Source organism: Salvelinus namaycush, unplaced genomic scaffold (genome assembly GCF_016432855.1).
Source record: "Salvelinus namaycush isolate Seneca unplaced genomic scaffold, SaNama_1.0 Scaffold155, whole genome shotgun sequence".
Taxonomy (NCBI): Eukaryota; Metazoa; Chordata; class Actinopteri; order Salmoniformes; family Salmonidae; genus Salvelinus; species Salvelinus namaycush.
The window spans coordinates 14384-26679 of record NW_024058286.1 but is presented as its reverse complement, the minus strand read 5'-3'; the positions used below and the strand labels follow the sequence as shown (position 1 = coordinate 26679).

Genomic DNA, 12296 nt, shown 5'->3' with positions numbered 1-12296 from the left:
GTTTGATTAAACTCTCCTTTTGTCTACAGATGCCTGTCATCTCACCCTGGACCCAAATACAGCAAACCCAAACCTGGTACTGTCTGAGGGGAACAGGAAGGTGACATGGGTGGAAGAGAAGCAGCATTATGAAGACCATCCAGACAGATTTGACGCATATCCCCAAGTTCTCTGCAAAGAAGTCTTATCTGGGTGTCGTTATTACTGGGAGGTGGAGAGGGATGGTGGCATGGCTGACATTGGTGTGGTGTACGAAGGACTGAAGAGGAAGGAACTGTTGTATGACAATTGGATTGGCGATAATAGGAAGTCCTGGAGTTTAGTCTGTTGTCATAGAGGTTATGACTTTTTCCATGCTGGAGTCTGTAGCAGAATCATCCCTGGTCCTGATTCTAACAGAGTTGGAGTGTATCTGGACTGGCCAGCTGGTACTTTGTCCTTCTATAGTGTGTCCTCCTCTGGTACACTGACACACCTTTACACAGAACACACCACATTCACTGAACCCCTCTATCCTGGGTTTGGGGTTTACTCCTCCTCCTCAGTGACTCTGTGTCAGATAGATGACCAACACATTCAGAGGTGAGTGTTTTAATGTGTTCTGTTGGACCTACAGACAGTTAGATTAGTAGTAGTGGTGTGTTTTAATGTGTTCTGTTGGACCTACAGACAGTTAGATTAGTAGTAGTGGTGTGTTTTAATGTGTTCTGTTGGACTTACAGACAGTTAGATTAGTAGTAGTGGTGTGTTTTAATGTGTTCTGTTGGACCTACAGACAGTTAGATTAGTAGTAGTGGTGTGTTTTAATGTGTTCTGTTGGACCTACAGACAGTTAGATTAGTAGTAGTGGTGTGTTTTAATGTGTTCTGTTGGACCTACAGACAGTTAGATTAGTAGTAGTGGTGTGTTTTAATGTGTTCTGTTGGACCTACAGACAGTTAGATTAGTAGTAGTGGTGTGTTTTAATGTGTTCTGTTGGACCTACAGACAGTTAGATTAGTAGTAGTGGTGTGTTTTAATGTGTTCTGTTGGACCTACAGACAGTTAGATTAGTAGTAGTGGTGTGTTTTAATGTGTTCTGTTGGACCTACAGACAGTTAGATTAGTAGTAGTGGTGTGTTTTAATGTGTTCTGTTGGACCTACAGACAGTTAGATTAGTAGTAGTGGTGTGTTTTAATGTGTTCTGTTGGACCTACAGACAGTTAGATTAGTAGTAGTAGTGTGTTTTAATGTGTTCTGTTGGACCTACAGACAGTTGGATTAGTAGTAGTGGTGTGTTTTAATGTGTTCTGTTGGACCTACAGACAGTTGGATTAGTAGTAGTGGTGTGTTTTAATGTGTTCTGTTGGACCTACAGACAGTTGGATTAGTAGTAGTGGTGTGTTTTAATGTGTTCTGTTGGACCTACAGACAGTTAGATTAGTAGTAGTGGTGTGTTTTAATGTGTTCTGTTGGACCTACAGACAATTAGATTAGTAGTAGTGGTGTGTTTTAATGTGTTCTGTTGGACCTACAGACAGTTAGATTAGTAGTGGTGTGTTTTAATGTGTTCTGTTGGACCTACAGACAGTTAGATTAGTAGTAGTGGTGTGTTTTAATGTGTTCTGTTGGACCTACAGACAGTTAGATTAGTAGTAGTGGTGTGTTTTAATGTGTTCTGTTGGACCTACAGACAGTTCGATTAGTGGTGGTGTGTTTTAATGTGTTCTGTTGGACCTACAGACAGTTAGATTAGTAGTAGTGGTGTGTTTTAATGTGTTCTGTTGGACCTACAGACAGTTAGATTAGTAGTAGTGGTGTGTTTTAATGTGTTCTGTTGGACCTACAGACAGATAGATTAGTGGTAGTGGTGTGTTTTAATGTGTTCTGTTGGACCTACAGACAGTTAGATTAGTGGTAGTGGTGTGTTTTCCATGTTGCCTCACTGTAATGTCAGTCTCACTCTAACCACTAGAGGGCATCAGAACCTGTTGAATAGGACAGCCTCACTGTAATGTCAGTCTCTCACGTGTAGGTCCCAATTTTGTGTCACAAGCGCAGTGCAGTGTTTTGAGGGGGGAAGAGTGTGTGTAACTCATGATACCTGGTGACTTCACATCTCTAGGGGGGAATGTAACTCATGATACCTGGTGACTTCACATCTCTAGGGGGGAATGTAACTCATGATACCTGGTGACTTCACATCTCTAGAGGGGTGTAACTCATGATACCTGGTGACTTCATCTCTAGGGGGGAATGTAACTCATGATACCTGGTGACTTCACATCTCTAGGGGGGAATGTAACTCATGATACCTGGTGACTTCACATCTCTAGGGGGGAATGTAACTCATGATACCTGGTGACTTCACATCTCTAGGGGGGAATGTAACTCATGATACCTGGTGACTTCAGATTTCTAGGGGCTTTCATCAAGATAAACAATGTCACTTGTAATGTCACCATCAGTATTGATTTTATGGATGTTGACAGTGTTTGCAATGCACCCTACATAGGGAGCTGTTCTGTCACCGTTTATACACTTGTTGTATTTATGCACCCTTTGTATTGCTTATGAAGACTGTATGTATGCTATATAAAGCCTTTATAAGTTGTATTTAGTTTAATCACAGTCTATCCTTCTGCTTTACCAACACCAGAGACCATGATGGAGAGAGTTGGATCAAGCCTGGACCTGAGGACACCAGAGACCATGGTGGAGAGTGTTGGATCAAGCCTGGACCTGAGGACACCAGAGACCATGGTGGAGAGAGTTGGATCAAGCCTGGACCTGAGGACACCAGAGACCATGGTGGAGAGTGTTGGATCAAGCCTGGACCTGGGGACACCAGAGACCATGGTGGAGAGTGTTGGATCAAGCCTGGACCTGAGGACACCAGAGACCATGATGGAGAGAGTTGGATCAAGCCTGGACCTGAGAAAAGTGAGTGTTAACTGATAATTGTTTTCAAACCGAAATACGATGAAAGAGTTCATTATACTTGAGTCCCAGACAAGGAACACAATCATGATCTATTTGGTCAAAACAAACTTAAAGGTAGAGTCATCGATATGACTTAGTTGCACAAAGTAAACGGCCTAGTGGGTCAATTTCCACAACAACTAAGAACGTTGGAACGCAAGGCTAAACTTCTCTGTTTTGTTCCCGTGACTACCACTCTGTAAGAGAGTGAAGAGAACCCTGGCACATGGGCAGATACTGTGTGTGACTGTGTGAGAGAGAAGTCAGGCATCTTGCTCATCACAATATCTGTGGTGCTGCTCCTACATCATCATTTAGCTGACTCTACCTTTAAGCTCTCATCCTAGGATCTACCAGAAATCAGACCCTCAACCTCTACAAAACATGGACCAGAACGATGTTCTTTCCTGGTTCCTCAAACATTAATTAATATAACACTAATGTCAGATTATGGTATGCTAATGAGTGTACATTCAGAGACTGTTGTTCACTAATATTAATTTTTATTACAAGTGTATTTAATAATTATTCATTCATTATTACATGAGATTGTCCGTTTTTAATTAACAACTACTTTTGACTTCAGTGATTCCTCAGAGCTGTAAGACTTGTGACCATGTTGAGGTAAGTCATAATGTCAATTCTTACTCGGACAGTCCTGTGTTCTGCTTTAGTAATATAAACACAGTCTCAAAGCCAGGTGTGTACTGACCAACCATTCATACTGGGATATAGACAGTCCTGTGTTCTGCTTTAGTAATATAAACACAGTCTCAAAGCCAGGTGTGTAGTGACCAACCATTCATACTGGAATATAGACAGTCCTGTGTTCTGCTTGTAGGCATGCAGGATTTTAGCTGTTGTCATATTTTGTCATTCGACAGTTTAATTGGATAAATACATTATATTAGTTACTTTGGTTAATGGGCCAGTTTCCCAGACACAGATTAAGTCTAGTCCTGGACCTTAAAGAACGTTCTATTGAAATGTCCATTGAGCATGCTTTTTATTCCAGCACTAGACTCAATCTGTGTCCAGGAAACAGGCCCTATATCTATAACTGACATGCTTGTCCTTATTCAGGACTCCACACACTGGCTTCAGATTGAACCCTTGACTTCCACTGTCCAGGGAGTGACAATGTTCAGGTAAAATAACTACTTTTAACATTTCATTCCACTTCAAATCAAATTTTATTCGTCACATGCGCCGAATACAACAGTGAAATGCTTACTTACAAGCCCTTAACCAACAGTGCAGTTTAAAAAATATATGGAATAAGAGCTATAAGTAACAAGTAATTAAAGAGCAGCAGTAAAAAAACTAACAATATATACAGGTGGGTGCCGGTACAGAGTCAATGTGGAGGCTATATACAGGGGGTGCCGGTACAGAGTCAATGTGCGATGGCACCGGTTAGTTGAGGTAGTATGTACATGTAGGTAGAGTTATTAAAGTGACTATGCATAGATGACAACAGAGAGTGACAGTGGTGTGGAGAGGGGCAATGCAAATAGTCCAGGTAGCTATTTGACTAGATGTTCAGGAGTCGTATGGCTTGGGGGTAAAAGCTGTTTAGAAGCCTCTTGGACCTAGACTTGGCGCTCTGGTACCGCTTGCCGTGTGGTAGCAGAGAGAACAGTCTATGACTAGGGTGGCTGGAGTCCTTGACAATTTTTAGGGCCTTCCTCTGACACAGCCTGGTATAGAGGTCCTGAATGGTAGGAAGCTTGGCCCCAGTGATGTACTGGGCCGTTCGCACTACCCTCTGTAGTGCCTTGCGGTCGCAGGCCGTGCAGTTGCCATACCAGGCAGTGATGGAACCAGGCAGGATGCTCTCGATGGTGCAGCTGTAGAACCTTTTGAGGATCTCAGGGCCCATGCCAAATCTTTTCAGTCTCCTGAGTCCCCCTACGACATAGGTTTATGAGAATGGGGGCGTGCTCAGTCCTCTTTTTCCTGTAGTCCACAGTCATCTCCTTTGTCTTGATCACGTTAAGGGAGAAGTTGTTGTCCTGGCACCACACGGCCATGTCTCTGACCTCCTCCCTATAGGCTGTCTCGTTGTTGTCTGTGATCAGGCCTACCACTGTTGTGTCATCTGCAAATTTAAGGATGGTGTTGGAGTCGTGCCTGGCCGTGCAGTCATGAGTGAACAGGGACTACAGGAGGGGAATGAGCACGCACCCCTGAGGGGCTCCTGTGTTGAGGATCAGCGTGGCGGATGTGTTGTCACCTACCCTTACCACCTGGGGGCGGCCCATCAGGAAGTCCAGGATCCAGTCTGTGCTAGCAAAACAGTCCTGTAGCTTAGCTTCATCTGACCACTTTTTATTGATCTAGTAACTGGTGCTTCTTGCTTTCATTTTTGCTTGTAAGCAGGAATCAGGAGGATAGAGTTGTGGTCAGATCTGTGAGGCAGAGCTTTGTATGTGTCTTTGTGTGTAGAGTATAGGTGGTCCAGAGTTATTTTCCCTCTGGTTGCACATTTAACATGCTGAAAGAAACTGATTTAAGTTTCCCTGCATTAAAGTCCCCGGCTACTAGGAGCGCCACCTCTGGGTGAGCATTTTCTTGTTTGCTTATGGCGGAATACAGCTCATTCAATGCTGTCTTAGTGCCAGCCTCTGACTGTGGTGATATGTAAACAGCTACAAAGAAATCAGATGAAAACTCTCTAGGTAGGTAGTGTGGTCTACAGCTTATCATGAGATACTCTACCTCAGGCGAGCAATAGCTTGAGACTTTCTTGGATATCGTGCAGCAGCTGTTGTTTACAAAAATACATACACTACCGCCCCTTGTCTTACCAGACGTTGCTGTTCTATCCTGCCGGTACATCGTATAACCAGCCAGCTGTATGTTGATGTTGTAGTCATTCAGCCACGTCTCCGTGAAGCATAAGATGTTACCGTTTTTAAATGTCCCATTGGTAGTTTCATCTTAAACGTAACTCGTCGATTTTATTGTCCAAAGATTGCATATTTGCTAGCAGAATTGAGGGAAGTGGAGGTTTATTCGATTGCCTTCGACTTCTCAGCAGGCAGCTCGCTCTCCTGCCTCTCTTTCTCCGCCTTCTCTTCACACTGATCCCGGGGCTCGGGCCTGCTCCCGAGGGAGCCGTATATCCTCAGCCTCTGGCTCCTCAGAGTAGTGAAAGAAGAAAAAGGATTCTGCTTGTCCGTGGTGAGTAATCGCAGTCCTGATGTCTAGATGTTATTTTCGGTCATAAGAGATGGTAGCGGCAACATTATGTACAAGATGCGTAAAAAACTACGTTACAAACAACGCAGATAAACGAACAAAGAAACACAATCGGTTGGGGGCACGAAAAACATCTGCCATCTTCTCCGGTGCCATCTTACTTACACTTTCTAGTGTATTTCCCCATTACCTTTGGGAATAGTCTTCTAATCCAACCTCTCCATTTGACCATTGACCCTCTCTACCATATCTTGTTGTTGCCCTCAGACACAGGACACCCAAAGGGAGTTATGAGTGCACAGTGTCTGGGCTCCGCTGGCTGTGTGAGAGAGATGTCATCCTGAAGTATCACTTCAGGAACTGGGAATCCCTACAGTCAACTTCTGAAAGACATGCAGTACACACAAGGTGGTCCATTGCTGGACATCACTATGGAGTTAGGTGAACTGGAGGAAGTTCATCTGCCACACTTTGTCTGTTTAGGTAAAACCATATAGAAATAGTATTCAGAAAGACATTTCCATGTAACTTTATTTCACTTCTGGAATTAATGAATGAACTATTCTGGGAGTTTGAGTTTACTGTGATCTGGTACTGCATATTCTTTGTGTTTTAGTTGAATGAATGATACAATATTTGTCTTTCTGTCTCCTTTGTATTGTGTTGTTCAGGGACCAACCCTTCCCTGAGGAATGAGATGAAGATTCTTCATGTAGAGGAACATGGAGTGTCTTTAGAGGAAGTGCATGAGGTCACCAGATTCCATGCTAAGATTCTCCATCCCAAGTTCTCACTTATCTCTGTTATACTGAGCTATATCTTTTCATGGAACGTAGATGTCCACTGTGAGCTGATGCTCTATCTGACAGTGAAAAGGGAAACATTAATTTCTCGCCTATACCTGTTCCCCTGGAACCCCGGCCAAATACAGGTGAGGGACCATTATTTCAGAGATGACCTTAACTAACCAGTGGTGCAGTTTGTTGACACTCATTTAATGAAGATAAGTGTGTTGCTAGTTTTCTGAATAATGTTTGAATAAGACTATACATTGACTGGCTGGGTATTCCATGCCTCGTTTCGCAGGCTGTGGAACAACAGGAAAAGTCTCAAGGGTCTTCAAGGATTCTCATCTCAAGACCAGAGCAGTCCTTCAAACTGAATAGTTCCATCAGACTGAACATTCCCTGTTCTACCTCCATCAATCCACAGGTACAGTTTCAGTAGAATAAGAACATGAATCTGACATTTAAGTCACAGTTCTATCCATTGATCTCTCTGTCTCTTTTCCTCTCTGTCTCTCTCTCGCTGTCGCCTTCTCGCTGTCTCTCTCTCTCTGTCTCTCTCTCTCGCTGTCGCCTTCTCGCTGTCTCTCTCTCTCTGTCTCTCGCTGTCGCCTTCTCGCTGTCTCTCTCTCTCTGTCTCTCTCTCTCTGTCTCTCTCTCTCGCTGTCGCCTTCTCGCTGTGTCTCTCTCTCTGTCTCTCTCTCTCGCTCTCAATTCAATTCAAATGGCTTTATTGGCATGAGAAACATAAGTTTACATTGCCAAAACAATCTCTCTCCCCAGAAGATTCATCTCATACAAAGAGACACCACACCAAGCTTTTTCAGGGCGGTTGTGAAAATGACAGGGATTGACATTGAGATGGAGTTATTCAGTGATGATGAGAGGACAGTATGGAAAGAAAAAGTATCACAAGGTAGGAGAATATTTATTTATTTATTTATTTAACCAGGTAGGCCAGTTGAGAACAAGTTCTCATTTACAACTGCGACCTGGCCAAGATAAAGCAAAGCAGTGCGACACAAACAACACAGAGTTATACATGGAATTAACAAACATCAGTCAATAATACAATAGAAAAAGTCTATATACAGTGTGTGCAAATGAGGTAAGATAAGGGAGGTAAGGCAATAAATAGGCTATAGTGGCGAAATAATTACAATATAGCAATTAAACACTGGAATGGTAGATGTGCAGAAGATGAATGTGCAAGTAGAGATACTGGGGTGCAAAGGAGCAAAATAAATAAATAAATACAGTATGGGGATGAGGTAGTTGGATGGGATATGTCAATCATCACTTTGTACTTTAGTACCAGATGCTATTTAGAGTGATATAACCTCATGTTGTTTATCTTTCAGATGAATACATCACTGACACCCGTTCAACAAGTAAGTAAACATGAGTTACAGTGCATTCGGAAAGTATTCAGACCCCTTGACTTTTTCCACATTTTGTTACATTACAGCCTTATTCTAAAATTGATTCAATTGTTTGTTTTTTTACCTCATCAACACAATACCCCATAATGACAAAGCAAAAACAGACAAAACTGAAAGCTTGGCACACCTGTATTTGGGGAGTTACTCTTCTTCTCTGCAGATCCTATCAAGCTCTGTCAGGTTGGATGGAGAGCGTCGCTGCACAGCTATTTTCAGGTCTCCAGAGATGTTAGATCGGGTTCAAGTCCGGGCTCTGGCTGGGCCACTCAAGGACATTGAGACTTGTCCCGAAGTCACTTCTGCATTGTCTTGGCTGTGTGCTTAGGGTAGTTGTCCTGTTGGAAGGTGAACCTTCACCCCAGTCTGAGGTCCTGAGCTCTCTGGAGCAGGTTTTCATCAAGGATCTCTCTGTACTTTTCTCCGTTCATCTTTCCCTCGATCCTGACTAGTCTCCCTGCCGCTGAAAAACATCCCCACAGTATGATGCTGCCACCACCATGCTTCACCGTAGGGATGCTGCCACCACCATGCTTCACCGTAGGGATGCTGCCACCACCATGCTTCACCGTAGGGATGCTGCCACCACCATGCTTCACCGTAGGGATGGTGCCAGGTTTCCTCCAGATGTGACGCTTGGCATTCAGGCCAAAGAGTTCAATCTTGGTTTCATCATACAAGAGAATTTTGTTTCACATGGTCTGAGAGTCCTTTAGGTGCCTTTTGGCTAACTCGAAGCAGGCTGTCATGTGCCTTTTACTGAGGATTGGCTTCAGTCTGGCCACTACCATAAAGGCCTGATTGGTGGAGTGCTGCAGAGATGGTTGTCTTTCTGGAAGGTTCTCCCATCTCCACAGAGGAACTCTGGAGCTCTGTCAGAGTGACCATTGGGTTCTTGGTCACCTCCCTGACCAAGGCCCTTCTCCTCTGATTGCTCAGTTTGGCCAGGTGGCTAGCTCTAGGAAGAGTCTTGGTGGTTCCAAACTCCTTCCACTTAAGAATGATGGAGGCCACTGTGTTCATGGGGACCTTCAATGCTGCAGATATTTTCCGGTACCCTTCCCCAGATCTGGGCCTCGACATAATCCTGTCTCGGAGCTCTACAGACAATATCTTCAACATCATGGTTTGGTTTTTGCTCTGACATGCACAGTCAACTATGGGACCTTAAATAGACAGGTGTGTGCCTTTCCAAATCATGTCCAATCAATTGGGTTTACCACAGGTGGACCCCAATCAAGTTGTAGAAACATCTCAAGAATGATCAATGGAAACAGGATTCACCTGAACTCAATTTCGAGTCTCATAGCAAAGAGTCTGAATAGTTATGTAAATAAGGTTCTGTTTATTTTTAATACATTTGTAAACATTTGCAAAAATCTGTTTTCACTTTGTCAGTATGGGGTGTCGTGTGTAGATTGATGAGGGAAAACATTTATTTAATCAATTTTAGAATAAGGCTGTAACGTAAGAAAATGTGGAAAAAGTCAAGGGGTCTGAATACTTTCTGAATGCACTGTACAAACCAATGGCATGAGGGCCAGTCAACATGGTTTACTGTAGGACCTGGACTAGTCCTGATTATAAAAGACTGTCTTCAAGAACAATGACATCTCCTCCAGGACTTGATGTAGATTAGCCTGGTTCTGAATGACCCAATGACATCTCCTCCAGGACTTGATGTAGATTAGCCTGGTTCTGAATACCCAATGACATCTCCTCCAGGACTTGATGTAGATTATCCTGGTTCTGAATGACCCAATGACATCTCCTCCAGGACTTGATGTAGATTAGTCTGGTTCTGAATGACCCAATGACATCTCCTCCAGGACTTGATGTAGATTAGCCTGGTTCTGAATACCCAATGACATCTCCTCCAGGACTTGATGTAGATTATCCTGGTTCTGAATGCCCCAATGACATCTCCTCCAGGACTTGATGTAGATTAGCCTGGTTCTGAATGACCCAATGACATCTCCTCCAGGACTTGATGTAAATTAGCCTGGTTCTGAATGACCCAATGACATCTCCTCCAGGACTTGATGTAGATTAGCCTGGTTCTGAATACCCAATGACATCTCCTCCAGGACTTGATGTAGATTAGCCTGGTTCTGAATGACCCAATGACATCTCCTCCAGGACTTGATGTAGATTAGTCTGGTTCTGAATGACCCAATGACATCTCCTCCAGGACTTGATGTAGATTAGCCTGGTTCTGAATACCCAATGACATCTCCTCCAGGACTTGATGTAGATTAGTCTGGTTCTGAATACCCAATGACATCTCCTCCAGGACTTGATGTAGATTAGCCTGGTTCTGAATGACCCAATGACATCTCCTCCAGGACTTGATGTAGATTAGCCTGGTTCTGAATGACCCAATGACATCTCCTCCAGGACTTGATGTAGATTAGTCTGGTTCTGAATGACCCAATGACATCTCCTCCAGGACTTGATGTAGATTAGCCTGGTTCTGAATGACCCAATGACATCTCCTCCAGGACTTGATGTAGATTAGTCTGGTTCTGAATGACCCAATGACATCTCCTCCAGGACTTGATGTAGATTAGCCTGGTTCTGAATGACCCAATGACATCTCCTCCAGGACTTGATGTAGATTAGCCTGGTTCTGAATGACCCAATGACATCTCCTCCAGGACTTGATGTAGATTAGCCTGGTTCTGAATGACCCAATGACATCTCCTCCAGGACTTGATGTAAATTAGCCTGGTTCTGAATGACCCAATGACATCTCCTCCAGGACTTGATGTAGATTAGCCTGGTTCTGAATGACCCAATGACATCTCCTCCAGGACTTGATGTAGATTAGCCTGGTTCTGAATGCCCCAATGACATCTCCTCCAGGACTTGATGTAGATTAGCCTGGTTCTGAATGACCCAATGACATCTCCTCCAGGACTTGATGTAGATTAGCCTGGTTCTGAATGACCCAATGACATCTCCTCCAGGACTTGATGTAGATTAGCCTGGTTCTGAATGACCCAATGACATCTCCTCCAGGACTTGATGTAGATTAGCCTGGTTCTGAATGACCCAGCCTGTTTTTCTATGTCTGTGAAACCGTCCTAAATGTGAATGTGATATGTTCAGGTCATTATTGTAAAAGAGAATGTTTTCTCAGTACTTTTATTTTAGGAGTCTGCTTCTAAATGACTGAAATGTAAAATGTACAAATGTAGTTATTTTGTAACCTGACTCTCTCAGGTGCTGTGTTGGGGGCAGGAGGTCCGGCTGAGAGCAGTCTGACTGGTTCTCCAGAGCACCAGCTGCGTTCTGTACGGACAAAGTTTGTGAACCAAGTGTCAAAAGCTGTCCTGAATGGACTGCTGGACGGACTCCTGCAACACACAGTCATCAACCAGGAGGAAATGGAGTCAGTGAAGGTGATCGCTGAGAGGGCAGAGAAGGCACGTGACATCATCGACATGGTGTTGAGAAAAGGAACGGAGTCGTGTTCCAGGATGATCAACCTTCTTGGGGAGCTGGACCACTGTCTTTGTTCACAGCTTCAGATCAACAGTGTTGGTGTACCAACCTAATGGTAGAATGGATAGTAACAGTGTTGGGGTACCATCCTAATGGTAGAATGGATAGTAACAGTGTTGGGGTACCAACCTAATGGTATAATGGATAGTAACAGTGTTGGGGTACCAACCTAATGGTAGAATGGATAGTAACAGTGTTGGGGTACCAACCTAATGGTATAATGGATAGTAACAGTGTTGGGGTACCAACCTAATGGTAGAATGGATAGTAACAGTGTTGGGGTACCATCCTAATGGTAGAATGGATAGTAACAGTGTTGGGGTACCAACCTAATGGTAGAATGGATAGTAACAGTGTTGGGGTACCAACCTAATGGTAGAATGGATAGTAACAGTGTTG

At 43.7% G+C, this 12296-nt stretch overlaps 1 protein-coding gene and 1 long non-coding RNA gene across 2 annotated transcripts; both read left to right on the top strand.

Moving 5' to 3' along the window:
• The first annotated feature begins 2823 nt into the window (after nucleotides 1-2823).
• On the top strand, nucleotides 2824-6531 carry LOC120037032. Its single transcript, XR_005474734.1, has 4 exons — nucleotides 2824-2923; nucleotides 3549-3586; nucleotides 4046-4110; nucleotides 6434-6531. It is a non-coding gene; the product is annotated as an uncharacterized LOC120037032 (long non-coding RNA).
• Nucleotides 6532-6538: 7 nt separating this feature from the next.
• LOC120037031 (NACHT, LRR and PYD domains-containing protein 1 homolog) lies at nucleotides 6539-12038 on the top strand. The gene is made up of 6 exons (XM_038983255.1): nucleotides 6539-6649; nucleotides 6838-7097; nucleotides 7253-7378; nucleotides 7735-7867; nucleotides 8313-8342; nucleotides 11616-12038. Exons 1-6 carry the CDS (start codon nucleotides 6559-6561, stop codon nucleotides 11948-11950), a joined length of 975 nt encoding a protein of 324 aa, XP_038839183.1. The 5' UTR covers nucleotides 6539-6558; the 3' UTR covers nucleotides 11951-12038.
• Nucleotides 12039-12296: the final 258 nt, after the last annotated feature.

What these genes read in the sequence shown, in the direction of transcription:
- LOC120037031 (XM_038983255.1), top strand. Translation starts at nt 6,559, where the DNA reads ATGCAGTACACACAAGGTGGTCCATTGCTGGACATCACTATGGAGTTA. An exon ending in GGAACCCCGGCCAAATACAG is followed by an intron (nt 7,098 to 7,252) that starts GTGAGGGACCAT and finishes CTCGTTTCGCAG; the next exon opens with GCTGTGGAACAACAGGAAAA. An exon ending in CACTGACACCCGTTCAACAA is followed by an intron (nt 8,343 to 11,615) that starts GTAAGTAAACAT and finishes TGACTCTCTCAG; the next exon opens with GTGCTGTGTTGGGGGCAGGA.